Here is a 15826-nt window from a genome sequence, read left to right as displayed (position 1 = left end):
AAACAAATCAGTCATGGGTTTCATTTGGGACCAGCAGCCTAGTCTTTCAGCCGTCAGGCTGTTTTTGGCTTGAAAGTGGGGTTTCAGCAGCGACCTGCCCCTATCTGCCTAGGCATTTGGCTGCCTCCTGTCACTATCACCAGGGGTGTCAGGGGGGTTCATCCACCTGCCAAGGTTGCCCTGGCTCTAGAAGCAGAGCTTTGGCCAGAAGCTACCACAGAACAGAAGTGGGAGAGAGAGGAGGAGCTGGGTGACAGAGCAGAAGCATTTTGGGGAACTGATCCTTCAGGCAGCATCTGATGTACTTCCTCTCTCCTCCACACTCCACCCCCACTCGCCCTCTCTCTCTCTGCTTCTTTCCTTTTCTCTCTCATGGTAGGGTTATGAGTCAGTTGTCAAAAGGTGGGGGCATTTCCTGATGCATTTACAACACTGAGAAGTTATCTTAAGGGAGGCTGGGCCCCATCCTGCTCATCTGGCCGGGAAAGTGAACACCTTGGGGGCCACTACGGCAGCCCTGCTGGGGGAGACGCCCCAACCTGTCTTCTCCCTGTCTCCTGGCAGCTCTCTTGGCCTCCTGGTTTCTACCTGATCATGTCCCTGGCGGAGGCCATCAGCCTCTGGAATGAAGGGGTGCTGGCAGCTGACAAGAAGGACTGGAAGGGAGCCCTGGACGCCTTCAGTGCCGTCCAGGACCCCCACTCCCGGATTTGCTTCAACATTGGCTGCATGCACACTATCCTGAAAAACATGACTGAAGCAGAGAAGGTGAGTGGAGGTGCCTCTTTCCGGGCCTCCTTTGTGCATTTGTTATTATGATTCTCAACCTCATTGCATTTCAGAAACCTAACCTCTGGGGAGATTGAAAAGAACAAAAGTTGCCCAAGCTCCACCCCTAGACAGCCTGATTTAACTGGTCTGGGAGGGGCCCCAGGCAGCCAGTTTTAAAAGCTTTCCAGGTGGTTCTGAGGGGCAGCCAGGGTTGCGTCTTTCTCCATCTTCTAAATTAAAATCATTCTACAAGTGTCTTTAACACCTTTGTGAAGGCTAGCCTAGTCGTACTTTGTTCTACACAGAACTCCTTCTGGGCACAGAATCTCTATCTATCTCAGCACTTTACACCTGATTATTGATTCTAAGGCACCTGTTCTTGCTTTCCAAGACTTTCATGTATGTTGACTTTGCCTGTTCAAGAGATTTAAGGGAGGCATTTACAAAATATAGCTTTTACCCCAAGTGACAATTCTGATCAATTATAAAGGAGACTCTTTTAAGGATGCCGAGGCTGGCAAGAGGAAATTGTACTGTGACTGATTAGTGATATCTGCTGGGGCCATGGTGTGGGATGTCTCGCATCTTTTTCGTTATGTTTTCTCACTCAAATACCGTAGTATGGAGGTAAGCATTCTCAATAATTATTTTTTGGATTGGTCGTGGTAAGGTGAGAAGGGTATGGAGTTTGGAAGGGAAGATCTAGGATCAAATCCTAGCCTCTGCCTCTCTCTGGACTTTCAGTCTTAAGCAAGCTATGTAGTCTGTGTAGACATCTGACTTTCAGCTTCCTGAGTTTCTAAATATCATGAAAATTAAGTGAGATGCCAAACTATTAATGTCCTGTGGAACTTCACACCACTGTATAAGAGTTAGTTATTATTTTTACCATTTACTGCCAGTCTTTGCAAAGTGTGGATGTGTGGACAAATGGCTGACTCCCCAGGTCCCTTAAAGAACCAGTGCGTTCCACACTCCAACAGCAGGTAAACAAGCCTCAGCCACACCCTCCTGACAGGAAGACAGAGAAGTAACTGAAATGTTCTCACATAGCTTGACAAGTCAATCTCAGGCTCCAAGGCAGAGCATGCCAGGACTCCCCGCCTCTGGCTGGAGGGAGGACAGTGGCCCCACCTCCTCTCAGGGGCCTGCTGAGGGGCTGAGTGAACAGCACCACACATTCTGAGGGCTGATGGACACAAAATGTACATTGTCTGGGGGAAGAGATTGGCAGCTAGTCTGGGCATGGCTATGCCAGCAGGGACTGTAGCCTCCTGCCTTGACCTGGATATGGGATCCTTGGCAAGGTTGCGTGGGCCACCACTCACCTCTCAGCTCCCAGGCCTTCACTCCCACATGTCTCTGTTTCTCCTGGCATTCCTCTGCTTCTAGCCTTCTCATTCCCTCTGCCTTTCTTTGTTTTCCTGCTTGAGCCCTTCCTACTAGCATTTATGTGCATTCTTATTTGTTATCATTTTAATTGTATACTATTCATGTAATGTTTGTATAGTAAACAAATATAACAATGTATATATTTTAATTATTTTCATTTGCAATAAATTTTATTTATTTAAACTGAATGTTCAGTACATTCACAGGAATAGAAGAAATGCAACAAGGGTTAGAATTTCATTATTACATTAGCTATCGTTTTTTCTTTCTTGCTTGCTTGCTTTTTTTTTTTTTTTGAGGCAGATCTCACTCTGTCACCCAGGCTGGAGTGCAGTGAGTGGTGCAATCTCAGCTAACTGCAACCTCCGCCTCCCTGGTTCAGGTGATTCTCCTGCCTCAGCCTCCCAAGTAGCTGGGATTACAGGCATGCACCACCAAGCCCGGCTAATGATGTTTCATTTTTCAAAGAAGCTTCTCCTATTTCCCTACCTTTTTTATCTTCCACGGAGCAATAAATAGTTATTACTACTCTCCTGGACAAGGTGCTCCGTTGTGTTGCACAGGAATTGTATCTTTATGTTTCACATCATTATCACTTCCAAAAACTCTGCCTTCACTTCACAACACAGTCTCGCTGCATTGTTTCACAGTAAAATTGTACTCTACTCAAACTAGGAGAACTCAAAGAAATTAGAGCAAACAGCAGTTAAATTCATATGAATGAAAGACAGAAGACCAAAAATTTTAAAGTACTGATTTAGTAACATAGTGTCTACTGGCTCAAAGCTTCTATCTAATCATATTATTAAAACAGCAATAATAGAAATGAAAGCTACACTAATGAAAAAGGAACTCGGGAATGAGGTCATTAAATATAACTCACTATATTTTAAATACGGATATCATGTATTTTTTATTAGTATCAGGTAAATGTCTAAACTATCTTCTGAATTCTAGTCTCAGAGAAGGTCAGAGACAGTTACAAAGAAGGTGCTTCATTTTATCAAGTTCATTTTTAAAATGATGAGCTCCTTTGGGAAAATGCTTTAGTCCTTTTTATCTAATACTTCTGTTGGAGATAATCCCTTAGTGTCTGCACCCTTATAGTCTACTTTGTCTTTATTTGTATCATTGGATTTCTTTTTTTTTTTTTGAGACAGGGTGCCTCACTTTGCCGCCCAGGCTGGAGTGCAGTGGCACCGTCACAGCTCACAGCAGTCTCCGCCTCCTGGGCTCAAGTGATCGACCCACCTCAGTCCCCCAAGTAGCTGGGACCACAGGCATGTGCCACCACACCTGACTAATTTCTAAATTTTTCATAGAGATGGGGTCTCACTATTTTGCCCAGGTTGGTCTTGAACTCCTGGGCTCAAGTGATCCACCTGCCTTGGCCTCCCAAAGTTCTGGGATTACAGGTGTGAGCAATCGCACCTGGCCATTATTGGATTCTTGTGTAGCTTTTCTAGGCCATATATGACTAACAAAAGCGGAAATCAGATGGAATACGTATGGTTCCAGGAATGTTTTGTAGATCCACAGCAGAACTGGAATGATAATTCAAGGGATTCACACCACTGTCCCAGACTCGAGCTCCTAAATGTGAGAGTGAAGTGGAATGCACCGTGAGAGCACAGGGTGGGCCTCGAGGTGCCAAGGAGGGCAGACAGGAGAGCCGGGCACCACAGGGGGCTAGGGTTCTGTGAGCTGTGGCTCCTCTCACACCTCCTCGCTGCCTTGCATCATGGCCATGTCTGGACCCTTCTCTCCTCAGGCCTTTACCAAAAGCATTAACCGAGACAAGCATTTGGCAGTGGCTTACTTCCAACGAGGGATGCTCTACTACCAAACAGAGAAGTAAGTGGTTCCATGTTGCACCAACTGGAGAATTTCAAAGAGAAACCTAAGGGGTCTCAGTGTTGCTGACTTGGTGTTTGAGAAGTACCTTCCCAGCCTCTGTTGGGAAATGTGACTGGCCCTTCTGGGGACAGTTATGCAATAAATCAGCAGGTGAGGCAGAAGTTCTCACTGGGGAGGGAAGGCAGGTCTGCCGCCCGATTATAAACCAGCTGTGTCACAGGCACAATGAGTCTAGGTAACCACCATGGGCCTGATACTCAGCTGATGTGGCACCCCACCAGTGTCCCTGATGGGGTCACCCATAGAGGTCTCCTATGAGGTACTGAGCTGTCACAGAATGGGGATGACCATGAAACTGCATCAAAACCTGGCTTCATCCCAGCAAAATGCATTTTCAAAACCTGGTTTAATCCATTTGAGGAAATATAATTCAGCTGCAAAAACAATGATACAAATTAACATTATAAGAACAAATTAATACAGGTAAGTAAGTAGCACATGTACTTATACAGAAAAAGTTTGCAGTAGATGTTAAATTTTTTTTTTTTTTCCCTAGATGGGGTTTCACTCTTGTTGCCCAGGCTGGAGTGCAAGGGTGAGATCTCAGCTCACTGCAACCTCCCCCTCCCGGGCTCAAGTGATACTCCTGCCTCAGCCTCCCGAGTAGCTGGGACTACAGGCATGTGCCACCATGCCCAGCTAATTTTGTATTTTTAGTAGAGATGGGGTTTCTCCATGTTGGTCAGGCTGGTCTCAAACTCCCGACCTCAGGTGATCTGCCCACCTCAGCCTCCCAAAGTGCTGGGATTACAAGCGTGAGCCACCGTGCCCGACCAGATGTTAAATTTAAAAACAGATTTCAAAACAGTGTGTATACTATAGTCCCATTTCTGTATCACAGAATAAAGTCTGGAAGGCCATAGACCAAAATGTTATCAATAAATCTCTTTGGATGGTGGGATTATAGGAAAATCCATTTTCTTCTATCACCCTATCTGTGTTTTTAGGTTTGTTTATAGTCAATATGGAATAATTAGTACAAATATTAATAAATTCAAAATGAAAGTTAATCTCAATTCCTCCTCCCTCTCATCCTGCACAAATATCTCATAACAAATAACAAAGGAAAAAAATTCTAAGTGATAATTTCAAATGTTTGGGGGGATGGGAAACTGACCCTTTGTAGAAATTGTTCCACCAGTGTGCATAAGTTCTAGGGAAGAGGAATTTGGCTCAGGCTAATGAAGAACTTTTTTTTGTTTTTTGAGACGGAGTTTCGCCCTGTCGCCCAGGCTGGAGTGCAGTGGCGTGATCTTGGCTCATTGCAACCTCTGCCTTCCGGGTTCAAACAATTCTCCTATCTCAGCTTCCCGGGTAGCTGGGATTATAGGCGCCCGCCACTACATCCTGCTAATGTTTGTATTTTCAGTAGAGACAGGATTTCACCATGTTGGCCAGGCTGATCTCGAACTCCTGACCTTGTGATTCACCCACCTCGGCCTCCCAAAGTACTGGGATTACAGGCGTGAGTCACCGAGCCTGGCCTAATAAAGAACTTTCTGACAGTGAAAATGGTCTGTGCATGGTGTGGGTGGGGTGAGGGTGAGGCCAGGCCTGGATGGAGCAGCAGGGAGGTTGTAGACGATGTCCAGACATCAGACAGAGGGCTGGGCTCTGATTCTCTTCCACCCTGAAAGGCTTTGATCCTATGGTTTGGTTAGAAACAGCCTGTAAAACCTGTGTATGCAGCTGTTGCTAAGGGCAACCACAAGATGCTCAAAGGACTTTAAAGATGTAGATGCAGTTAGTTACCTGAAGAAGTGAAAGCAGAAGTGAAGTCTTTTCTAAAAGAAAAACCACAGACACAATGGCAATCTGGGGAGAAACAGAGCTTGGGATTGGGGGAAGATATCCAGGCATTTAGGTTTTTCTTCCCCCCACATTTAGTGTGACATATTTATTATGACTATAATTTTTTTTTAATTTTACTTTTTTTTATTTTGATGTTTGTGGGTACACAGTAGGTGTATATTTATGGGACACATGAGATATTTTGGTACAGCAGGTGTTTATCTTGACTGACATCTTGCCTCTGTCTAACTGCCTGTCCCCTCTCTTAACATCCTTCTCTTTCCCACTCCCCCCTACCCCATCTCCAGACTATAGAATATGGAGGGAGGCCTAACAACAAATCGTTCAGCCGATCTTAAATCTCAAAACGCAAACTCTAAGGCCATTCCTTAGTGAGCTCTAATAGCCTATAAAGAAGAGATACCAACAGGCAAAAGAGTGAAGGCTCCCAGAAAGAATTTCCTCCAAAAAATGCCCGTGAGTCCCAGGATCTGGAAGGCTACGGTTTTGAGTGATTAGAAAGATCTTGGAAAGGTCTAAAAGTAAGACCCAGGATTCAATTAATCTGTGATTGGTAATATTAATAGTTACACCTGAGAGAAAAATCTACCAAGTTTTATCTGTAATTCAACAACGAGGAAATTATACAAATGAGGCACTAATCTCAACCTCAAGCCGGCTCTCTTGCGCAATTCCCTAGGTGTTGGTATTCCCTTTGAAGTTCTGTTCTTGACCCTTTTCCCTTTTACGACTGCAGCAGTGGTTGTTAAATGGCAAAATGTGTTTCCAGAAATACACTCGCAAGCACACACATTCGTTTATGTACAATTCAGGGACTATGGATACAGAAGTCCATATGTGAACCTTGAGGATCCATTACTGGGCAAGGCCACCCTCTCCCATACTGCTGGCCTCCATTTCTCATGGAATCTGTACCTGGGATCCATCCAGGGAATGTCTCTTTCTCTAAACCTCATCAGGTTGACCTCTTAAATATTTCTTAAATCCACCTATTTCTCTCCATCCCCATTAGCACTACCTTGGTTGAGACCCTCATTTTTCACCAGGACTACTGCAGTCACTTCCAAACTGATCTTCCGGCCACTGCTCTTGTCCCCTCCATTTGTATTCCAGAGTGATCTTGTAAAAAAACAAACAATGCAATCAGTATGAGAACTTCCAGTGGCTTCCATGACTACAGGATAAAAGCCAAATTCCTTTGCCTGTTCTTATGTGGTCCAGCGGCTGCCGCCCACTTATGCAACCTCCGTGCCTTTGCTCCAGCCGCGCCCAACCACTAGGGCAGTGCCCACTCCCTCTTTTGAGCCTCCTTTTGTAACATGTCTGGCCCATGACAGACATTTGTTCCCTGTACATATTTGTCTTCTCCACTACTCTATGAATTTCATAAGAGAAGAAATTTTTACTTACTCATGCTTGTATTTCAGTATCTAGCATACTAGTTACTCAATAAATGAGTGTTGGATTAAATAAAAGTGAGCAAAATATAGTCTCTGTTTCAAGGAACTTATAAATTAAAAAGGGGAAACAAGTCAAGAACACCAGTAACTGTAATGCAAGGCAGAAGCGGGTAAGTGCTGTAAGAGGTAGTTTTAAGTAAGTGGGATGAGGGCTAGAGAAATTACTTCTTAATGTGTGGGATAGAAATTCCCTCAGACTGGCCGGGCACCGTGGCTCACACCTGTAATCCCAGCACTTTGAGAAGCTAAGGTGGGTGGATCACCTGAGGTCAAGAGTTCGAAACCAGCCTGGCCAACATAGCAAAACCCCATCTCTACTAAAAATACAAAAAATTAGCATTAGCAGCACATGGTGGCAGGTGCCTGTAATCCCAGCTACTTGGGAGGCTGAGGCAGGAGGATAGCTTGGACCTGGGAGGCAGATGTTACAGTGAACCAAAAAGATACCACTGCACTCCAGCCTGGGCAACAGAGATTCTATCTGCAAAAAAAGAAAAAAGGAATTCCCTCAGACTACAAAAGGCAATTGCCTAAGGCTGATAATGTTATGGATGGAGGTTTTTTCCCCTCTATTTCCCTCTATTTTCCCTACTTTCATATGTTTTTGTATTGCTCTTCTGTCATTATGAAGTTCCAACAGAACAAAGTTAGAGCACATTTCTGAAAAAAAGCACATTTTGGAGTCTCAGTGATGACCACGGCCAAGCTGTCTCGCCTCTCTGGCCCAGCCTTGTCATCTGAAAGGCACAGGGGCTCAAAGCTGTCTTTCAGATCCTGTGCCTTATGGATCGTAGGGCATGACAATAAGGGTGAGATCCATTCCATGGAGCTGGCTTAAAGAGGCTCGATAGCAAAGCCTTCTCCCTGCTGACTTGGAAACAGGAAAGGGAGTGGGCCCAAACCTCTGTCACAGCAGCCACTGCAGCATCCCAAAGGTGTCTGACATTTTGACGTTCTTTCAGCTTGCTGAGATTCCATTATCCTGGGTGCAGGTGTATGAGCTGCGGGCTCTGGACGCATGGGGCACTGGCAGCACCGGAACAAGCAGTTCACTTCAGCGGTTACTAAGAAACCTCCCAGGAGTATTACAGAAATGGGGATTATAAACTCTCTCAAGCCTGGAGCTTGTGAAAAGCTATGGCAAGGTTGCTGCTTCAGCTGGTGGATACCCTGCCTGGGAGGAGAGGGGGCTTTGGGTGCAGGCAAGGCGCCCCACGGGGTGTCACTGAAGTGTGAGTGTGAAGAAAGCACCCACGTCCAGCCCAGCAGAGCCCAGCAGGAAGCTGCCAGCATCTTGGCTGCCTCCTGGGGGATGCTTCCAAATGGCCCCAAAGAGAACCACTGAAGAAGGGCTAGAGGGAGGCAGGGGCTGCTGCAGCACGGGTCACTGGCACGCAGCGCTGAGTGCTATTTTGGTATTCTCATACTGAGCTTATCGCGACCCTGTACAGTGGGAAAAGAGCTGTGTGTCAAAGCAGAACCCCCTTCAGGGCTGCAGCTCTGGGTAAACAAGTGGAAAGGCTGAAGAGAGGCTTGCAGCAGGGAGGGAGGGGGCTGGGAAGCAGGCCGATGCTTTCAGAGACATGTTTAAAATGACACTGAGCAAGGATGCCCCCTCCCTGTTTTAAAAATTAATTAATTAGGCCCTGTGCAGTGGCTCACACTTGCAGTCTTGGTACTTTGGGAGGCTGAGGTGGGAGGATTGCTTGAACCCAGGAGTTCGAGACCAGCCTGAGCAACATAGTGAGACCCCCGTCTCTATAACAAAATTAATAAATAAAATAAGTAATCTTTTTTTTAGAGAAGGGGTCTCACTATATTGTCCGGGCTGGCCTCAAACTCCTGGGCTCAAGTGATCCTCGTGCCCCAGCCTCTGGCGGAGTAACTGGAACTGCAGGCTCAAGCCTCAGCCCCTGGCCCCACCCTGTTTTTTTGGTTGTTGGGTTTTCTTTCTTTTCTTTCTTTCTTTTTTTTTTTGAGACAGGATTTCATTCTGTCATCCAGGCTGGAGTGGAGTGGTACAATCACGTCTCACTGCAGTCTTGACTTCCTGGGCTCAGGTGATTCTCCAACCTCAGCTTCCCGAGTAGCTGGGACTACAGGCATGTACCACCATGCCTGGCTAATTTTTTGTACTTTTAGTGAGATAGGGTTTCGCCATATTGCCCGGGCGGATCCACGCTGTCTTTAAAACAAAGCAAACACTCTGAATAACTTGTCAGTTCTTTCTGTCTCTCTCCCACCAGGCCCAAATCTGTAGACACCTTTTTTTTTCTTCAGTCAGAGTGTCACTCTGTCAACCAGGTTGGAGTGCAGTGGTGTGATTTTGGCTCATTTCAACCTCTGCCTCCTGGGTTCAAGTGATTCTCCTGCCTCAGCCTCCTGAGTAGCTGAGACTATAGGCACGCACCACCACAACCAGCTAATTTTTTAGTATTTTTAGTAGAGACGGAGGTTTCACCATGTTGGCCAGGCTGGTCTCAAACTCCTGACCTCAAGTGATCTGCCTGCCCCAGCCTCCCAAAGTGCTGGGATTACAGGTGTGAGCCATTACACTGGGCCTCTGCAGACATCTTGATGGGCTGGGGAATTATTAGGAGGATTTTGCTGGGCCCATGCGATGTCAGATAGACCCAGGTGGTATCACTTCCCAGCTGAAATCCATCTGCTTAGCCAGCTCAGCAGGGAGGAAGGCGCATTGATAGGTTAATGCTGACGGCACGTAAAGTGTGTGCCCTCTGAGACCTTCAGTGAGCTCCCAAACAGGCAATAGAACACAGTGGAAATTGCAGCTACCAGGGAACAGGAAACCTCTGCTTCTGTCTGTCCCCTTCACGGTGGAAGAGGCTCAGTGGCTCAGTGAACTGAAGCTGGTTACCCCACCTTCTGGCTTAGAAAGAGGAACCTGATTTCTGGGGTACTTCTGGGTACCTTATTCATCTTTCCAGGAGCCCAGAAATGTGTGGAAAAGACATGAAAGGCCCATTGCTACTTAAAGAATGGCCTGCATGCATTTAGTAGGTTTTACAATCATCTTTATTAGCAGGGATACTGGAGAAAGCCATCTTCCTATTTCAAACCCAAGCTCTCTTTTCTTACTTCCCGCATAGCCACTGCTGCCGCTGTGTGACTTACCTCAACCCTAACAGTGATGGCTTCTCCCCCAGTCACACTGGCACCCATTCCTTATGATTGTCTTGACCAACCAGCCCTTGTGCTCGGCTCTAAACTTCCATGAGATCAGAGTTCCAGCTTCTACATCATGTATTTTTAAAATATCCTGACAATAGCTTATATGGCATGGAGCTTTAAGTAAGCATGTAATAAGTGGCTGGTGTATAGATTAATTGCTAGAGTGTTAGAGCTAAAGAAAGTAAAATAACAACAACAACAGTAATAAATTACTGTGTGTGCCAGGCACTATCTGAAGTACCCAAATGCTTCATCTCCTTTAGTTCTCACAGTGACCCTGTGAGGTATATGCTATTATTATTCTCTTATTCTAAAGATGGGGAAACAGATTTAGGGAAGTTAGGTAACTTGCCCTTTCTCACCAGACAGTAAGTGACAGAGCCAAGACTCAAGTCCAGGTGGCTTTGACTCCAGAAATGGGATCCATATACTGGCAAGCTCCCTATATGATATGTTCTGTGCATATAACATGTCCCTGTATACAATATGCTCCCATAATATTGGCGTGGAACTTCAGGCCAGGGAAGTGACTTGTTAGGGTCCCCCAGTTAGTGGCAGAGCTGTTGGATCTGGACTCTGGCTCCTGGCCCCTTCACTACACCACACTGCCTCTCGAGGATTCCTGCCAGCCTATGTCCACATTCCAGACTTATCTCCAAGAGAAGCCAGGTTGGCAGCTCTGGGTCAGATGATGGACTAGGGACTTACAGACTTACAGTCCAGTTGCCCAGGTGTGAGCCACAACCAGGCAGCCAAATTTGTTCCTGCCAGGTCAGGAGGCTGAGGGTAGCCAGGCTGGGTAGCTTGTGCCTGCTGCTCCCACTCCCTATAGCCCAGCAATGGCTCCCTTCCACCAGGGCTTCTGTGGAGCCCATGGTCAAGGCCCAGGCCAGCATCCTCAGGAGTGTGTCCAGGTCCCACCCACATGCCTGTGGGTCCTATTGATGTGGCCGACTCCCATTCTCTGCTACAAGTCCCAGGACAGCAGCCCTGATATACCTTGAGCCAGTCAGCTTCACGCCGATCCAGCAGCACAAGGCAGTGGGAGCAGCATTAGAAAAACTATCTGGGGCTGGGCATGGTGGCTTAGGCCTGTAATTTCAGCACTTTTGGGAGACCAAGGCGGGCAGATCAATTGAGGTCAGGAGTTTGAGACCAGCCTGACCAACATGGTGAAACCTGGTCTCTACTTAAAATATAAAAAATTAGCCGGGCGTGGTGGGGCTTGCCTGTAGTCCCAGCTCAGTCCCACTCAGGTGGCTGAGGCAGGAGAATCACTTGAACCTGGGAGGTGGAGCTTGCAGTGAGCTGAAATCCTGCCACTGCACTCCAGCCTGGGCAACAGAGTGAGACCCTGTCTCAAAAACAAAACAAAACAAAAAAAAAAAGGAGGAAATACTATATAGCTTAAGTGGTTGTTTTTTTTCCCCAAAGTGTGGGGAGGAGGCAGAAGTGGGGGCAACGAGGAAACAAGACCACAAAACTAAGCTCTAAGCTGAACTCAAAAGAAGCCATGGGCGAAGGCAGTGGGCAGGGAGGTGATGGTGGCAGCTGTGAGAAGGGGCCCCTCTGAGCTGTGCCAGGCTGGCCTGGCCTGATGGTGGGAGCCAGGAGTGAGCAGTATTCCAAATCAGCTCTGAACACTCTGCAGGCACACAGGCTGGGGGCAGGTGCTGGCTCTGCTTGGAGCTCTCAAGAGAGAATGAGAGCTGCATTGGAAAGCGAGAAGCCAGGTTGTCAGAAAGGTGACAGTTGTATGCAGTCAACAGAGAAGAAACTCCCTGTGACTGTCCAAGACGAGGCACTCAGGGTTGCTGTGAGGTACAGCCCTGGGTGGGGCACCATTCCCAAGGAGTTCTATAGAATACTTGGGCTCAGGATTGCTGAAAACTAGAATGGGTCAAAAGGAATTGAAAGGCTTCTTGTCCCAGTGAAATAGGTGGGGAAGGCAGAAACAGACTCACATTTTATGCTGCATTTATTCCTCCATGCACTAGACTGTTATATTTTCTCCCTCTGTCCTGCAGATACGATTTGGCTATCAAAGACCTTAAAGAAGCCTTGACTCAGCTTCGAGGGAACCAGCTGATAGACTATAAGATCCTGGGGCTCCAGTTCAAGCTGTTTGCCTGTGAGGTAAGGAGAACAGGGCCTGGCCTGGGCAGGCGGGGATCATGGCTGGATGGACAGCTGACAGTTCAGATGCACAGTGATCTGTTGACACCTCCAGGAGCTTGGAAAAGCCATTTTGCCTCCTCTGCCTTGAGACTCAGATTTTCCTTGAAGAAAAGACTGAGATGGATTATTTCAGGCTCATCAAGGCATTGTCATCAGTTACCTGGGGGCATACATTTTATTAATGTGAAGCGCAAAAGACCATGCAAAAATGAGCCCACTGGGCTCTCTGAAGGAAGGCTGGACACGAGTGTGTTGGCTTGTGGAAATATTCATGATAATTTGCATGTTTTGTTTAGCAATTCAGATTGACAAGCTATTTGTTCAGCATTTTGCTAGCAAATCCAAAATCATGAGTTCATTGTCCATGCAGGACCTGCCAGAACCTTGCTCAGTTCCCAAGTTTATAGACCACACTCTTAACTATCCATGGTTCTTACCCCATGTACTTGATTGATACCTAAAGAGAGCATGAGGATAATTTGGAATAAATCTGTCCCCCCTTGCTCAAAGAACAGCTCAAGGCACATATTTAGGTAAAGGTTTCTGCAGAACAACTTCTTTTCTCTATTATCAAAAGGGAGAGACATGACTGGCTTTGACTTTGCAGGTTCATTTACTTTTTCCAGTTGGCCCTTCCCACCCCTCCTACTTCCAAATATATACTAGCAGTTTTGAAAACCAAAATTCCTGTAAATGTCACAGACCTTTCTTTAGAAAAATCACTGACAAAAGTCCCCTTGCTTTAGTTTCTCAGGCACAAGAAGTCAAGTGTTCCCAGGGTCGCTCAGGACTAATAATAGAGTCTGTAGCCACCCTTGGCCCCTGGGGACATGTGGCCCCACCTCTACTCTGCAGCAAGCTAGCAACTAACTTCACTTCTCACAGTCTGGGAAGATGGGGCTTTGCAGTGGGAATTGGCTGCCATTTGACCAGCTTCTCCAGTAGGGTTTCTTAGTCGTAGCTCTGTTAATGTGTTGGACCAGACAATCTTGTATTGTGGTGGAAGCGAGAGGGGTTGTGGTGCATCCTGTGCATCATGGGAACTTTGACAGCATCTCTAGCGTTTAGATGCTAGTAGCACTGCCACCACCACTCCCCATCCAATGTGACAACTAAAATACCTCCAGACATTGACGATAAGCCAATGACAGCCACTTATACAGATTAAAAAGTTGGGGGACAAGTGGCTCTAGAAAAAGGATTATGTCACAGCAGCATCAAAGTACAATTCCGTGGGAGGAATGTTTCCCCTGGAGCTGGGGTTAAAATGGCTCTGGGAGGACAGAAAATACTGATTGAGTGACCCTCTCTGCAAGTAAAGCTGAACTTTTCAAGGTCTAAGGCCTTCTTTGTCACATGGGACCTTCCAGTCATTTCCCTACTTATAATCCTTCTCTTCCTGATGTGGTAGGATCCTGGCTTCTGAGAATCACATTATTATTTTTGAAGAGTGTCAAGGTTATTCTCATCATCAGTTCACAAAAACTGATTGCAGGAAAATGTCTTAAGAGAAGGTGGCTGAGAACCAAATAGGAAGTTTTAAATGATCTGAGTTCTTTCTTTCTGCACACAAGGTCAGGAGGGGGCTGGAGAAGCCAATGAATTCAGAAGGCAGTAGCTCACTGACTCTCAGAAATAGGCCTGAAAGGAGTCCAGATTCCACGTCTGGGGTTGATCCTGCCCCACCATTCAGCACCAGCCGCTAATGCCACAGAAACACCAATCCTGCCACCTGTCTGAGTTTGGCAAGTTCACATCGTTGTTGGCAGGAGGCCTCAGTTCGTCGCTACATGAACTTCTCTCTAGGGTTGCCTAAAGTCTTGTCATGACATGGCAGCTGGCGCCTCTGAGAGCAAGTGACCCAAGGGCAAGACAGAGTGTCAATGTCTTTTATCATCTAGCCTCAAATGTCATACCCCCTCATTTCCATAATGTCCTATTTAAAATATTTCTTTCAGTCAAGCCATTTTTTTAGATCTTTGTAATGCATCCAAACGATTATTTGATTCTGTGTGTATATTGTGAAGCATAATAATAAACACTCAAGAACCACAGCCCAACTCAACACCTGGAAAAGCATGACTACTGTTGCATTTACCATTCCCTCCCCACCCCAGGCGAAGGTGCCCCTGGCTTCTGTGCTAACCTTTGTCTTCTGGGTTCAAGCAATTCTCCTGCTTCAGCCTCCCAAGAAGCTGGAATTACAGGTGCCTGCCACCATGCCCAGCTAATTTTTGTATTTTTGGTAGAGACAGGGTTTCTCTGTGTTGGCTAGGCTGATCTAGAACTCCTGACCTCAAGTGATTCACCCGTCTTGGCCTCCCAAAGTGCTGGGATAACAGGCGTGAGCCACTGCGCCTGGCCTGTGTTGCTACATTTGTCTTTTACTCACATGGTCTGGGCCAGGTTCTGCTGATGCTGGTACAGGAGGTTGCATCTTGATCCCTCTTCCTGCCCTGTACCTGTCCAGTGTTTAAGCCTAGGCGCAGTGGCAGGAGCTGGACTGGAAGGCAACACACCTGTATTTTATTCCCAACCCTGTGTCTGCCTCTAGAAGGGGCCTTGAGCAAGGCACTCTTTTACTAAAGCAACTCACACTAAAACAACACAACAATTCTTCTTCTTTTTTAACCGGTTTGAACACACTGTATACAATAGTTCTTGTCCGTTCCCGACCTATTTGGTTGTTAGAAGAGTACACATGATGTTGCATTTATGCATTCCATGGTGTTTTCTTAACACCATGTTTGTGTTTGATGTACCTCAATAGCAAGACTAACTGCACTATATTTTAGATATTCCCAGGAGAGCTGAGGAAGGGAGAAAGGCTACCAGCAACACTCCCAGAGTACACGTGTGAGCCCTTCCCTGGCACTTTGATTTGGAGTAGTCTCAAATTTTATGTTGCGGTCTGTACTTTTCTAGGTGTTATATAACATTGCTTTCATGTATGCCAAGAAGGAGGAATGGAAAAAAGCTGAAGAACAGTTAGCATTGGCCACGAGCATGAAGTCTGAGCCCAGACATTCCAAAATCGACAAGGCCATGGAGTGTGTCTGGGTAAGCGTATTGGTGATGCAGATGGGGAGAGGATTTCACTGGAT

At 46.5% G+C, this 15826-nt stretch overlaps 1 protein-coding gene and 1 pseudogene across 2 annotated transcripts in view; one reads left to right on the top strand and one right to left on the bottom strand.

The window, feature by feature from the left end:
• The first annotated feature begins 308 nt into the window (after positions 1-308).
• Positions 309-15826, top strand: part of NCF2 (neutrophil cytosolic factor 2) — a 40710-nt gene continuing 25192 nt past the window's right edge. The window contains exons 1-5 of one of the 2 annotated variants that reach the window (XM_017848102.1): positions 318-402; positions 565-768; positions 3935-4017; positions 12572-12680; positions 15648-15782. In XM_017848102.1, coding sequence (XP_017703591.1) covers positions 595-768; positions 3935-4017; positions 12572-12680; positions 15648-15782 — 501 coding nt within the window. In that variant the 5' untranslated portion in view covers positions 318-402; positions 565-594. Of the gene's footprint in view, positions 769-3934; positions 4018-12571; positions 12681-15647; positions 15783-15826 lie in introns of both variants that reach the window. The other variant, XM_017848101.1, reaches the window with a different exon arrangement.
• LOC108512685 (UPF0729 protein C18orf32 homolog pseudogene) lies at positions 3210-3912 on the bottom strand (annotated as a pseudogene).

The sequence above is a fragment of the Rhinopithecus bieti genome, unplaced genomic scaffold, assembly GCF_001698545.2.
Source record: "Rhinopithecus bieti isolate Rb0 unplaced genomic scaffold, ASM169854v2 scaffold_27006, whole genome shotgun sequence".
Lineage (NCBI taxonomy): Eukaryota > Metazoa > Chordata > Mammalia > Primates > Cercopithecidae > Rhinopithecus > Rhinopithecus bieti.
This window is presented reverse-complemented; position numbering and strand designations above follow the sequence as displayed.